This window comes from Zingiber officinale, chromosome 8A (assembly GCF_018446385.1).
Source record: "Zingiber officinale cultivar Zhangliang chromosome 8A, Zo_v1.1, whole genome shotgun sequence".
In the NCBI taxonomy this organism is placed as follows: domain Eukaryota; kingdom Viridiplantae; phylum Streptophyta; class Magnoliopsida; order Zingiberales; family Zingiberaceae; genus Zingiber; species Zingiber officinale.
The window spans coordinates 13,371,575-13,385,802 of NC_056000.1; the positions used below are offsets into that span (position 1 = coordinate 13,371,575).

At 39.6% G+C, this 14,228-nt stretch overlaps 2 protein-coding genes and 1 pseudogene across 2 annotated transcripts; 1 reads left to right on the forward strand and 2 right to left on the reverse strand.

Moving 5' to 3' along the window:
* Positions 1-14,228, reverse strand: part of LOC122010530 — a 54,485-nt pseudogene that overhangs the window by 8,957 nt on the left and 31,300 nt on the right.
* Positions 4,005-5,182, forward strand: LOC122012575. The gene is made up of 2 exons (XM_042569159.1): positions 4,005-4,300; positions 4,651-5,182. The coding sequence occupies exons 1-2, from the start codon at positions 4,151-4,153 to the stop codon at positions 4,933-4,935; spliced, it is 435 nt and encodes a 144-aa protein (XP_042425093.1). The 5' UTR covers positions 4,005-4,150; the 3' UTR covers positions 4,936-5,182.
* Positions 12,770-14,069, reverse strand: LOC122012573 (EID1-like F-box protein 3). Its single transcript, XM_042569157.1, has 2 exons — positions 13,933-14,069; positions 12,770-13,842 (listed from the first exon to the last, which is right to left on the reverse strand). Exon 2 carries the CDS (start codon positions 13,787-13,789, stop codon positions 12,863-12,865), a length of 927 nt encoding a protein of 308 aa, XP_042425091.1. The 5' UTR covers positions 13,790-13,842; positions 13,933-14,069; the 3' UTR covers positions 12,770-12,862.

Here is a 14,228-nt window from a genome sequence, read left to right on the forward strand (position 1 = left end):
GCATGCCATCATGAGGTTCTTTTCTTGCCTTTTTAACGTCTGTAATCTATCCACCCCGATCGACAACATACGAGCATCTCTGTCCAGTTAAATAACAAGACAGTGAACGGACTATGCTCTAGTCAGTCGGACATGAACCTCTTTCAACTAGATGTGAAAAGCAAGATTGTGATACAAGAAATAGTAGATGACCCCAGTGATAGGGTATAGATGATAGTCAAAATGACGTGGTAGTCAAAAGTCAAGAAGAAGTGACAGTTAGGGTTAAGGACTATGCATCCATGCAGTCCACTCTTTTACATCAAGCCGGCTTTACGTTGATCGGACCCCAGGGTTTAGTCTCCTCACTTCTCATGGGCAAGACTCCCAATCTAATCCTAGTCGGCTTTATGCCGGTCGGACCCCCAAGGCTCAATCTCCTAATTTTTCATGGGCAAGACTCCCAATTTAATCTTGGTCGATTTTACGCCAATCGGACCCCAGGGCTCAGTCCCCTCACTTCTTATAGGCAAGACTCCCAATCTAATCCCGACCAACTTTACGCCAATCAGACCCTAGGGCTCAGCCCCCTCATTTCTCTTCTCATGGGCAAAGCTCCCAATCTAATTTTGACCGACTTTACGCTGGTCGGACCCCTAGGGCTCAATCCCCTCATTTTTCATGGGCAAGACTCTCAATCCAATCCCTCTCGGCTTTATGTCGATCGGACCCCAGGGCTCAATCCCTTCACTTATCATGAGTAAGACGTCCAATTTAATACCGATTGGCTTTATGTCAGTCGGACCCTAGGGCTCAGCCTCTTCATTTCTCATTGGCAAGACTCTCAATCTAATCCCGGATTGATTTATGTCGGCCGGACCCTCAAGGCTCAGTCCCCTCACTTCTCATGGGCAAGACTCTCAATCTAATCCCGGCCGACTTTACGCCGATTGAACCCCAGGGCTCAGTCCTCTCACTTCTCATGGGTAAGACCCTTAATCTAATTCCAGTCGTCTTTACACTAGTTGGACCCCTAGAGCTCAGCCCCCTTACTTCTCATGAACTAGACTCCCGATCTAATCTCGGTCGGCTTTACGCCTGTTGGACCCTCAGAGCTCAATCCACTCACTTCTCCTGGGCACCATCCCAGCCTTGTTCCCAGTCGGCCTCTTAGTTGATCAAACCCCTAGGGAGACAATGCTGTCAGAGAATCACAATACGTGTAAGAGAATAACAGCTATTTATCAGAGAATATTCCAATATTCACTCTGCCATATATAAACTGCGGAATCTTTCTCTACCCAACGGAAGTTCATCATACATTTTCTTTCACCCGACACCCCCTGGCATTCAACATTTTCTCTGATGTCTTATAATTGTGGAGGTTACAAAAGGTAGTATAAAATGAGAGATCCTCTCCATTGGCCAAGTACACGCTAAACAACAGTTTTACTTACGTGCATGCATTTACTATTCATTCATCTTTTTCCCGCTCGGCCTCTCTTCTGACTTGAGCGTTAGAGGGCCTACGCCAAGGACCTCTTCCATGATTCTCGTTCTAACGCTTCCAGATACTTAGTTTGTGGTGTTTGCAGGGTTATAAGTACCATCAGTGATCCTCTCCCTCGATGATGCAGTGATAAAGGGGTCCCGCCCGGTATGAGTCAACTGCCTAGGTGGAGGTCAAAGTTAAGGTGGTCAACGTCAAGGTGTCAAAGGGCTCGCCTACGGAGGTCGAGCAGAAGTCGACCACAAGGGTCGGTCTGGCATGTCCGATCGGCAACAGGCTTGGCCGAGCTGACCACCCGCCTAGCTCTGAACAGTATGGTAAGATTGTTAGACGCTCAGTACGGAGCGGTAGAACACCAAGAGACCGGAGCGCTTGTCCGATCGGGAGGCGGCAGCCTACTATACTCAATCACCGCAAAGAAGAATAGCCGAGGTCGACCAAGCGGAAGAGTACTAGGCCTAGCGGCTATCTCACTCGGTCGATCAACAGGATCATTGACCTATCTCGGGATATCCTTTTGGGAAATAAAACTGCCAACATAGGGCATAGTCAATAGGCAGATCGTACGCCGATAAATCGGAGAACGTGCCCACGACCAATTGAAGAACGTGTCCATGGCCACGTGTCCGCGACCAATGGGAGAACGTGTCCATGACCATGTGTCCAGGACCAATTGGAGAACGTGTCCACGCCCAATAGGAGAACGTGCCATGTCTCAGAAAGCGTGTACATCGCCCACCAGGATATTATATAAAGGGGGTCTATACACCGACGGAGATACACATTATTCAAGGTTTATGCTTGTGCTACAATTGTTCCGTCTTTTTCTTGATATCGGTGACTGACTTGAGCGTCGAAGGATCAATGCCGAAGACCTCTTCCTTGACTCGACACTGACATTTCTTATACCTATAGATCAGAATATGATCTATATCCCGTCAACATAATAACTATATAACCAACTTTCTGTCTCCATAATTTTCGAACATATCACCCGGAATACAGGTTTCTTCCTTCATCAATGTTATTACCATTGTTACCGGTATCTTCATCCGATTTAGCTTCCGAACGCACGGGATCGAAAGTAATTATATAACGAGCATGCATGGCACAGTGTACTTGACATGGAGGAAGCCTTGCCAGCTGGTACCCTATTCAATGGTTGTCGATCGCCAGCTGAGCATGCACCGGAATTGGAGTTGAATATTAGCGTTAATTAGAATAACTATAATTAATTAATGTATTCCTATGATTCGTATGATTTTGGGTAAAGATCAAGCAACATATATATAATTTTCATTTAAACTAATATTCTTAGTTAGTGCGTCTTAATTAGTTCAAACTTAGTTCTATTAGAAATAAATCTTTCATTTTCGACAAAAAGATACGGAAAAAAAACAAGTGTTGAAATGATCAGAAGATGGATGTAACAAAAGCCCTGGGAGGTAAGTATAGAACATTGATTAATTATATCAGAGTCATGAGCGCGAGCATGCCACTACGCGCTCTGTCCCCGTAAGCTTCCAAGCAGCATTTTTTTTTACGCACAAGGGCAGGTGGATTTTAACTTTTTAAGGAGTAAGGATCATGTCTATCAGTTGAGTGGACCAATGGATGACAATTGTCCGGCTATCTAATGTGGCATTTTGTCCAGAGCTTTCATCAATTTATTCTTAGGCCGAAGTAAATTACGAGTGATTATTAATCATTGGTGTAGTGGTCAAGACATAAAAGAAGACATACTCGTCGAATTTTGACTCCATAATTTAATATGACAATATCATATGTTTCAACACCGCACCACCTCAAAGGATAATTATCCGGCCGTCTAAGATTCATTCGGTTGGACGGATGTGATTGAGATCCGTCTTGTCTTCTTGTAACATAAAAAAAAGAACAAAGATAGCTTTTAAAAAAACTTGCATACGAGAGGTAAATTGCAGATATAAAATAAAATAAAATATGCCATCAATTAATAAGCCCTTGAGACCTAAATAAGAAGTAGTACACTCTCCTCTTATAAAACATACCTGAAAGCCCTTGATTGGGTCAATAATTTTGAAGTAGCTGAAGTTGACATCTAAGAGTTGCATTGAAGTTGCATCCTTACAATTTACCAAATAAACTAGCTGGCATGGAGGTATCATCAAGTTGGGCGTCAACCAAACTCGATCGAGTATGTAACAACCAGTGAGTCTTGCCCGGCATGAGTTAGGCCTAGCATGAGATTCTAATGTAATAAAGACACTTATAATTAGATCGAGCTTTTGATCACCAATTAGTTATGTATCATTTTGGATGATCGTTCTCTATATTTTTTCCAAAGTTCAATAGGTAATCGACAATTAAATTACGATAGATCACTAAGTGGATCGTTGCATCGCAAAACTCAACTCTATCCGAATGGAATCAGTGCGATAACATGATTCGAGCTCGAGAATCTGAAACTCATCCACATATGCATTGCCATTATGAAGCCAAACCAGCAAAGGTGACAGACAAATATTAGTTATTGTTCCATTCCCCTTTTTTATACCCCTAGGAATTGTCCCACAGGGCCCCCTAAGGCCTAAGCCACATGCTCCTCATGTCCACAAGCTCATTAAATCCCATAGAGATCGAGCAGCCAAAGAAGCAGCACGTCAATTAGCCTGAACGTACATGGAGCTTCTTCCACTCGCAGATCCTTCAGAGATGGAAGCAGAAGAAGATGTGTTCTTCGCAGATCTAAGCAGGCAACTAGCGCTGCTGGTTATGGATGATGAGGAACAACTCCCAGTACACATGCAGTGTCCTCCTCTTCCACTTCGGGTTGGTTAATTTTTTCTCGACATGTCTTCAGTATTCATGAATTCTGAAATTCACACTGTTTTCTATCTCTTTGTCCTTCTAATTGCTTAAGAGCCAGCCATTTAGACGTACGTACAGTTTGCACAAGTTGGATGAATGATTCTTCCAATTTTCTCTTCCGCAAAGTAGCACTACTGAGATTCGCGTCCCTTCTTTTTTAAAGCGTCAGTAAAGTATTGACTCCAGATTTGAATCATACTGTCACAATGGACCCAGTCACCACTATATAACCAGGCCAAAGAAATCCAATTTATCTCCCTCGTTAATTTCTTTCTTTTTCTTTTTTAACATAATTGTGTTGTGGGCCACAGGAGCTTCCTTACATGCCCCAGATCATGATGCCACCATCATCCCATGGCTACGATCAGGTGGCTTACAGAAGGGAGATGAGCAAAGGAACAGGAGTTTTCATTCCACGCTCTACTTCTGCACCGAGGAGGAAGAACAGATCAAGGAATAAGTGCTCTCCAGTGGAGCATTACAACTTCCCAAGGCAGCATCTGCAAAAAACTGCAACTACGATTTCTCATGTGTCCAACGGCGCATATTGCAGCCATTCAAGTGTGCTAATAAAGAGGCACGTAGAGCAGCCATGAAGCTGTTTGCTGCGGCCTCGCAGCTAATTAACCTTGGTTAGGATGTCATGCATGGTGGTCGTTTGTTTGTGGGATTGATTTGTGTACAAGGAGAAGAAAAAAAAAACATAGCACTTTTCCAATAATAAATGCAATGCGAAGAGGGCTTTAAATCTCCACCCTTTAATACTTGTCATGTTATTGATGTTATAGATGGCATGATCCAAGTCAATTAATGTATTCTCGGAGCATTAATGATGCACTTCAATTAGTAGACATTTATCCTGAGGAAATGAATTATTCTATATCATTTGGCGTTTGGCGTTTGTCATTGTCGAGCTAGGGGAGGTCACATGAGCCTAACCTAGCCTAGTCCTAGTCCTAGTTGGAGCCCTACGACAGAGCCTTCCACAGGATCTGGACTATTGATTAGTAATCAAAAACAGAGTGCTAAAAAAGGACTCTCTGTGGTCTGTGCCATTGCAATTTGCCACGACGACCGACATTATTTGCTAATTGCAACCTCTTATCTGGCGTTTGATACCCGCTATGACCGTATGGGAATAGAGAATTAAATTCATTTTTAAACTTTTGGTTGATGGAAACGAGAATAAGTTTTAAAATTGAAATCTAAAAATTTTAGTTCATGAAACTCACTTTTGATCTTAGATTTTATCATATATAAAACTTTATATATCATTTAAATTATTTTAAACAAAAATATTTTTTATGTATTTATTTATTTTTTCTATTATATCATTTTTTTTTCTTTTATTGTACTTTCTCTCTCATCATATTTTTCTTTCATATCAATTTTTTTTCTCCTCATTTTCTCATCATAATTTCTCTATCATTTTCTTTTCTCATTATTCAACTAATTAAATATATTTTTAAGAATAATTATTTCTGTTCAACAATACTAAGCATTCAAACGCAACGCTCCCTTAATTAGTACTCACCATGGATGGGGCCCCAGATCAGCTGGCAGCAGATCAGAAGCCAAGCTTTACCATGTTACTAAAAGTGCAAATACTTGCAGTGGAAGGAAGGATACCAGTCTGGGACTAGAATCCAACATCCACGAGCATGCCTGGTTGGTGCACTATGTTGAATTCGTCTGCTAAGCTGGTTTCCACACCGCAATTATGTGCTCGATTGATGGCAGGCCAGCTACTTAAATCTTTAAATGGATTTAATAATAGAAAGTATTGTACTTTTCTACCAAAAAAATTATTTTAATCATTACTCCTATCTTATCTCTCTAAATTGAGAGGAAATTAATTAATATTTATTGATTGTAAAAGGATAAATTGTTTTTAAAATTACATTTTTTTTAAAAAAAAATCATAGGACAATTTTAAGGGATCTTCTTGGATCTTTAGAATCGTGTACATCCAAATGGATTGGCAATGATTTTACTCATTCAAACAATAGATACTGATCGAAGTGTTATAAAAAGTATGATTTAATGGCATTCATTTTCTCTTTATTTTACTCATTTAAATGGAATTTAATGGGACAATCAATAGACACTAATAAATAATCAAATATATTGTTATTTGTATGTGGCGTTTACTAATTAACAAACTCTAAATGCTAATAAATTTTATTGTTAAACTTAAGAATAAATTTAATTAATATTATTTATTTTCAATATTTCAAGCTAAATTAATTTCATTTCATTTTAACTTTTTCAAATTAAAATCGGTCAATTTAATTCTAATTTTCACACCAAACTAAAGAAAATAAAAGAATATCCATCCTAGTCCTTTGCCTAGCCTGAACTACCATCTTATCAGGTCAAATTAGGTGAATTCATTTGTAGGGGTGTTAGCTGAGTTAAATAATAAGAGACTTAAGCTTTGCTTGATTTGTTTTTACCTGAGAGTTAGATTTAAACTTATATATATATATATATATATATATATATATATATATATATATATATAAAGTTAAAAAAATATTTAATTTAGTAATAAAAAGAGTAATTTAGTAAGATATTAAATATAATTACACATTAAAATCTTCAAATAAATAAATTTTTATTACATTATCTACGTTAAACTAAATAATATTAAACTATATTTTATTTTTTATAATTTAAATTATATAATTACCTGATAATCACATAATTAAGATTATCTATGAAATTTAAACTAAACTTATCATTATGGTCGTTGAGACAACCAGTTATCTGGGCCTATGAATTTGATCTGGATGAAGTTTGACAATTGTTCTTTTGAGGGATACTTCAACCAACTCACTCTCTTTGACTTATCCGAGCCTGGTCCAAGACAATTTTCTTCTGCAAAGGTTGTCTGGTACCTGCGATTGAATTTAAGGAGGCAAGAAAAAACATATTCATGGAAATAAAATGTGAAAAAATATATATAATTAAATTTTAAGTCAAGAACTTACGGATTTGGTGAGGTGCCCCATGTGTCCCAACCTTGAGGTTCAATATTGCTCGGCATAAATGTATTGTAGAAAACGACAGTGGACCAATTGTTCCATGGTCTTCCAAGGTAAGTCTTGGTTGAGGCTCGAATGGTGCAGTACTTGAACACAAACCCACTTGCGAAGCTTTCGTTCACCTTAGCATTTGCGATCAACCAACCTTGTCCAACAGAATTCAAGACACAATTCTGCATACACGACAGCAATCAGTATCGAATAATGTAGGTTCGAGCAGCTTGACCACAAATGTTTCGAAAAATACCAGGTACATAGATTGTGCAAAGCCAAAAATGAAGTCGATAGCGCCTTCGATCCAACATTCTTCGTAAAAGTGTCGACCGTGGTAGTCACACAAGGTGTCTTGATAGCCAAGGAAAGAACACCTATAGAAGGAGTTCCTATCTCCCCCTACTAGAGCTGCCTCTGCCACTACATATGGTCCACCACTTGGTTGTTTGAATGAATTCTGTATAAAAAGTGAAGAGATTTGTGGAAATTCAGCGCAATGGATAATAACTTAATGTCTATAAAAAAGTATAAAAAGTCCTTTTGGTTTATGTGATCCGTATTCTTATGTTTAGTTAGCATGAATGTGTTTTATTAGAGAGGTTGATGCAGAGTTCTCACAACAAATGCAATATCTCGAGCAATAAAATCATTGGCATTGACAATGAAGGTTGCACAATTCATGGTATCGCCACTATCATCCCACTCGATGCTAGTCTTGGTAGGACCTTCACCTTGGAGCACAATAAATGACTTCGACATTGGTATGTTAACCTTCTCCCTACAAGAATATATCAACAATGAAGTAATACCAATTGTTGCTATGGTACAACTTCAGACGCATGCGTAAGCTTCTCTTTCAGAAAAAAAAAAAAATAGAGAGAACACCTGTATACTCCTCGCTTGACAAAAATTTGAATCCATTGTTGATTGCCATCAGGTATTGAATTAACAGCAGCCTGAATAGTGGTGAAATTTCCAGACCAATTCTGATCGACGACGATCGTTTTCGTGATTGAAGCCGCTCCGGCAATGCAGATACAACTGCTCAAAACAAACAATAAAATGAAAAGGAGTTGGAATTGCATGGTGAATATAATTCGATTCAGAACATAAGGAATGTAGAGCAGGTACTATACATGTTCGATGTATATAAAGAATTATATAACAGTTGATAGTGTCTTGAATTTTATTATAGAAAGTATGCATTTCCAGCATATGTTCCACACTTGAAAAAACTTTAAATACAAATTATGCTCAGGATCCTCATTAACGTTCCATTTTTAGCAAATGCAATTACTCCAATAGCTAAGGCTATTTACCATGAAAGACAGTTGGAATGAAATAAACTGGGAAGCATGCAAAATTGTAGACACTCTTTATGGCGAAAATTGTTATCTTTTCCATTGGTTGTGTTTCCTTTTCCTGAGTTCAGATCCCCTGATCCCCTTCACCTGGTTTTATCCTGGCCCCCTACACTATTTAGATGTCGTTTCATTTAGTGAATTCATCCCAAAACCAAAAACCCTAAATCCATAGCAGCCTTTTCCTCAAGTAATTGAGGATTATGGAAGAACTTTTCTTTTACTTGAAAGTTATAATCTTAGTTGTTCTTTCCTTATTGAGAATCACTTGTGATATCTGTTAATCACTTATTGATTAGTAATTGAGAATCACTTGTGATCTTTTCTTTTACTTAAAAGTTTGTGCAGTAGCATGAGCCAAGCATGAACGTTGAGATCCATGGACATGCCAAGAAAACTATGATATTGACAAACATCTCGAACACAGAAGAATTAAAGAACCACAAAATTGACAACTAGTTTAGGACTAAATATCTATATAAAGTTAAAACAGAAATTCGAAAAGGTGAAACAAGAAAATTATACCCTTGGCAAGAACATGTTTTCATATTTTTAACTTCCAAGTGATTTTTGGGATGAGATGATAAGAAAAAACAAAATTTACAAGACACTATGATCAATAAACATGAATGGGGCTTATTGAGACTTGTATCGAGCAATGACCTTGCCAACCTTACTACCTATCAAAAACTCGATAAAATTCTACTGAACTTACAAACTTTCACCTATATGACATTGATAGACACCCAAAAATTTGGTTTGCATTAAGCACCTTAGCATTATTATTATTATTTCATGACTAAATATTTAGATATAGGCACTGAAGGGAATAGTACAGTTAAGGTAATGAGTAATTTGCACCATTTGATGTACATTTCCAGAAAATTATAAAGTCAGCAATAAAATAGAAATTTGCAAAGGTTTTATAGATAAGGGGAAAAAAATTGACAGCTAGTTGTTTTGGCTACACCTCTCAAGTACAATCATATCTCAAAGGCTAAACATCTTCGATTTCATTTACTAACCTAAAGGCTCTCCTTTCAACAACCTTAGAAAAAAAATAAGCCAATACCTAAATCTTCTATACTGGAGACGGAGCCACATTAGGTCAGTCTATATATAACCCACCCTAATTTTTTAAATTATTATTATTTATATAAATTTTATCAAGTATTAATTTTTTTTACAAAATAAATAAATAAACAAATTGAATCATCAAACAAAAGTGTTGATTTAGGTCTAACAAAATTTAACGGATAAGCATGAATAAGGAAATATGTTGATTTAAATCATGATTGATTTAGGCACGACCTAGCCGTGTCTTGTAATACAACCATGTAATTGACTTCTTATGTGCACTCATCAAACCCACAGTGGTTGACATGGCTTGATCATGTCTCCCAACACGGTCGTGCCCTGTGTCAACCAAATATGAACCATCTTCAACAGTTCCTCTTCTCAAGAGCAACAACCCTCCTTCCCTTCCTTTTATTATTTTCTAGCACGACTAATAGGCAATAGCAACCGGGGTCCTTCTTTTTCAACGAGAGCAACACTTATTTTACCTTGTCTTGTCGTCGGAGCTAGTTGAGATCATCGGAAAAAAAAAAATAAGATTGTCATTCTTTGTTTTTTCATGCTTATAGTTGTTTTGTTGAAGAGGATAATGTAATAATTTTTTTTATTACATACATAATTTATTTTATTTTATAATAATATGATGGAGAGTTTTGGCTAACAATAAAATTATTATTGTATGATCTTGAGTTTACTGATTTAGAGTTTTGAAAATAGCCTTTCCTAAAATAAAATAGGACGGTATACAAAACTCTTCTTTAGAGTAAGGACTATTACATTAAGTTAAAGTCCACCCAAACTCTGATTTATGTATCTGTCTTTATTCTATACCATTTAGAAAAAGATATTAGGTAATCATTCACTATTTTGGTAAAACATTCCTTTATAGGTCATAAATATATTGTCTCATAATTAAACTTTATACTCTGTAATTCGATTTATAAATTTTTATTAAAGATCATCAAATTAAAGATCTACAAAATCAGACGAAAAGAATAGTAAAAAACAGATCATTTAGATCACAATTTACATTTGTATATTTACATTTCGTGTTATGACTGTATCAACTCTTCATTAATCTCCACTACGAGATGTTGATGGCCACGCAAATCTACACCGACCAGAACACTGGGATTCAAATCTTCACCTACGGTAACTTAATGATTGATTAATTTATCAGAATTTCCATTTGGCTCTCAAATTATAACTATAAGTGGTATATGAGGTATAGAATAGGCGGTGAAAGAGAAATGAATGGGAGGTAATGATATGGTTATTTTCTCTCAATGTAAACACATTAGTGTGCTCAAATAATGTTTATATATCTTCATAATAATATTACATTATTCACTTTAGATCTAAGCTCTTATGTTTTTACTCTTAGGCTATATCTAAAAGGTCTTATGTCAATGAAGATATTTTATATTCTTTGAAATCCATGATCTTTTCTAAATCTTTCTAATGTGGGACTTTGATTGTATCCCAACAATCTTTCCTTCAAACAAAGGATCATAATTACTTTCATGGTCTAAGCTTTCTCCACGAACATCCGATTTACTATTAACCTGCTTTGGGCTTCCCCGCAAGCATCCACATTCAATCAACCTAATCTGCTTTGGAACTTCTCATGAGTATTCGGTTACCCTGACTTGTTCTGAACCTTTCTTGTGAGCATTCAGTTATCTTGACTTGTCTCGGGCCTTGCATCCACATCCGGTCATCTTGACATACTCTGGGTCTCCTTGCGAGCATCCGTGTCTGGTCATTCTTGACCAGATTGCTCTGAGTCTCTCCGCGAACATCTGATCACCCTGATCCGCTCTGGGCATTCCCTGCGAGCATTCTGCTCCGACCATTCTAGTAAGCATTCGTATTTGATTATCCTAACATGCTCTGGGTTTCCCCGCGAGCATTTAATTACTCTAACATCTGACCTGCCCCGGACCTTCCCTGCGATCATTCAGTTACCCTGATCTGCCCCGGGCATTTCCCACAAACATCCATATCCGGTGATCTTGACCTGTTCTGGGCTTCTCTTACGAGCATCCGTGTCTGGTCAGTCTTTATTTGACCACTCCAGGTCTTCCCATGAGCATCAATCACCCTGACTCGCTTTGGGCCTTCCCCGCGGACATCTGATCATCTTAACCTATTCCGGACCTCCCTATAATTTTGTTCAAGATTATCCCACATAATATTTGATTTAAACCATGATTTCAATATCATTTATTGTGCCTAAAAGATATTCACTTATATTTACAATGATATAATTTTATGCATCTCTACAATGATATAATTTTATGCGCTTTAAATTAAGCTCTTTTTAAAATATATTATCCATTTTAAATATCGTAACTTTAAGATATATCGAAGATCTCGTATCAAGAGATATAGTTTTTTAAATCCATAAATATTTACATGTGAAGACCTCAAATCAGATGTTTGAAAAATAGAAGTGTAAATGATGTTTAAAAATATTATCGTGTTGAGTTGGGGGTAACTTAAAAGTTAAGTTTTTCTATGAAGCTCAAATATATTTATGGACGCATCCATAGATGCGAAGGGTGCCAGAAAGGTTAGTTGGCAGCTTCCGCACAATCGACAGCAAGCTTATCTACTGCCGTGTGGAGCCAACCCTACAGTTGGGGATATGATCTCTGACCTGTAACTCTATTAAGTCATTCCACTGGTAGGCATAACTAGCGTTTTTTTTAAAAAAAAAAATCAGATATTTAATGCCTCCGACGCAACAAGTAACCAGTGTTTTCCCTTTTCGTGTGGTAAAAAGGACGATTCTTAGGCCAACAAGAGGGAGGAGGGAACTAGTGTTTTCATGATATCACACAGTGAGACTTCAATCTTGATCGAGTCCCTTTATCGGTGGCATCGCATTCCAAAGACAAACGATATATCTACTGCCAACGCAGATGAGATCAAACATGAAGACAAAATTCGCCATCAATCTAAGTTCTCATTCAATTCACTCGATCGAGAAAGGTAGGAGAAGCAACAGAGCACCACAGGGAGGAACTCAGCAAATATACTCAAAGCGCTACATTCCCGTCGTAATCGTCATCCTCAACGAACTCTTCATCTCTATCAACTGCTTCGTCGTCGTCGCCGCCACCGCCGCCGCCGCCGCCGCCCTCTTCGTCGTTGTTTCCTTCTTCATCAGTCGACAAATGCGCCAACCAGCAAAATCCGTGAAGGTGGCCGTTGACGCACACAAAGTAGTCCAATCTCCCTTCGTGAGACCCGAGCCTCCTCGACGCTGTCTTCGGCACCAGTCCGGCCGCCATCATGCTCCAAACCCGTGCGCCGCAATAGGGGCACCGCACGCGGCTCTCCAGCTCCTGCTTCTTCCCAATCAGCCACGCTCGGGTCTTCGACTTCATGAACCCCCGGAACACCCCTCGGTAGGCCCCCAGGAGATCTTCCCCGACGCCGCCGACCTCCGGGTGCTCGCAGGGGTCGCTGACGAAAAGCAGGTCGCCCCAGCAGCGGCGCACCAGGAAGGACCGCCCCGACGTCTTGGAGAACCGCGAGATGGCGATGAAGTGGCCCGGCGTGGGGCGGTCGAGGGCGAAGAAGCGGGTGGGAGCGGCGAACCCGCAACAGAAAAAGAGGAGCTTGGCGAGGGAGTGCCACCCCCCGCCGAGGCGGCCGCCAGGGGCAGCGCCGCCTGCGGTAAGCGCGGTCACCATGCGCGGGGCGCGCGAGATGCAGAGCTCCCGGAAGAGCACCCGGCTGGCCACCGCCCGGAGACGCCGGCTCACGCAGGCAGCCACGCAGATGACGTGCGGGTCCCAATTGATGCTGCGGAACACCAGCACCAGCACCGTCTCGTTCAGGATTCCCGAGTTCGCGTCGCTGGCAATGCTCGGAGAGGCGGCGGCGGAGCCGAAGGTCGGCGTCGAGGGGTCTGAGCTCGAGAAAGAATTGCAGTTTTGAGTCTTTCTACGCCTCTCCATCGATCTCTCTCCTCCAACATATCCAACTGCCCCGCTGCACAAATTTCTCTTACCTGCAACGTATCGAAATGAATCGAATGCCCATCACTAAAAGCAAAGCAAATTAGATCAAAATGGCTGCGGAGAAACAGAGTAGAGCGCACAGATTTAGGTTTGGATTAGGTCGGTTGGCGACTTGGCGTTCAGGCCTTCAACCAGACCGAGTGGGCTAATTTGGTTTATATAGATCGCATTATCATTCACAAACCGAGTGGATTAGGCAAAATCCTGCGCCCTGACCGGTCCAGAATCTTTCCAAAATTTTAAATCGAGTTAAATTCCCTTGATTTTGCGCTCTACCGAGAAACTAGTTCGCCCGTTCATCCCGGTTCGGAAACAAAACCAGGTTCGACCGGATTAACGCCCGAATGCGACGTCTGGACGCGTGTCGGTCAGACAA

Coding starts and splice junctions, on each gene's coding strand:
- LOC122012575 (XM_042569159.1), top strand. CDS start 4,151: ATGGAGCTTCTTCCACTCGCAGATCCTTCAGAGATGGAAGCAGAAGAA. Junction 4,301..4,650: donor GTCCTCCTCTTCCACTTCGG/GTTGGTTAATTT, acceptor TGTGGGCCACAG/GAGCTTCCTTACATGCCCCA.
- LOC122012573 (XM_042569157.1), bottom strand. CDS start 13,789: ATGGAGAGGCGTAGAAAGACTCAAAACTGCAATTCTTTCTCGAGCTCA.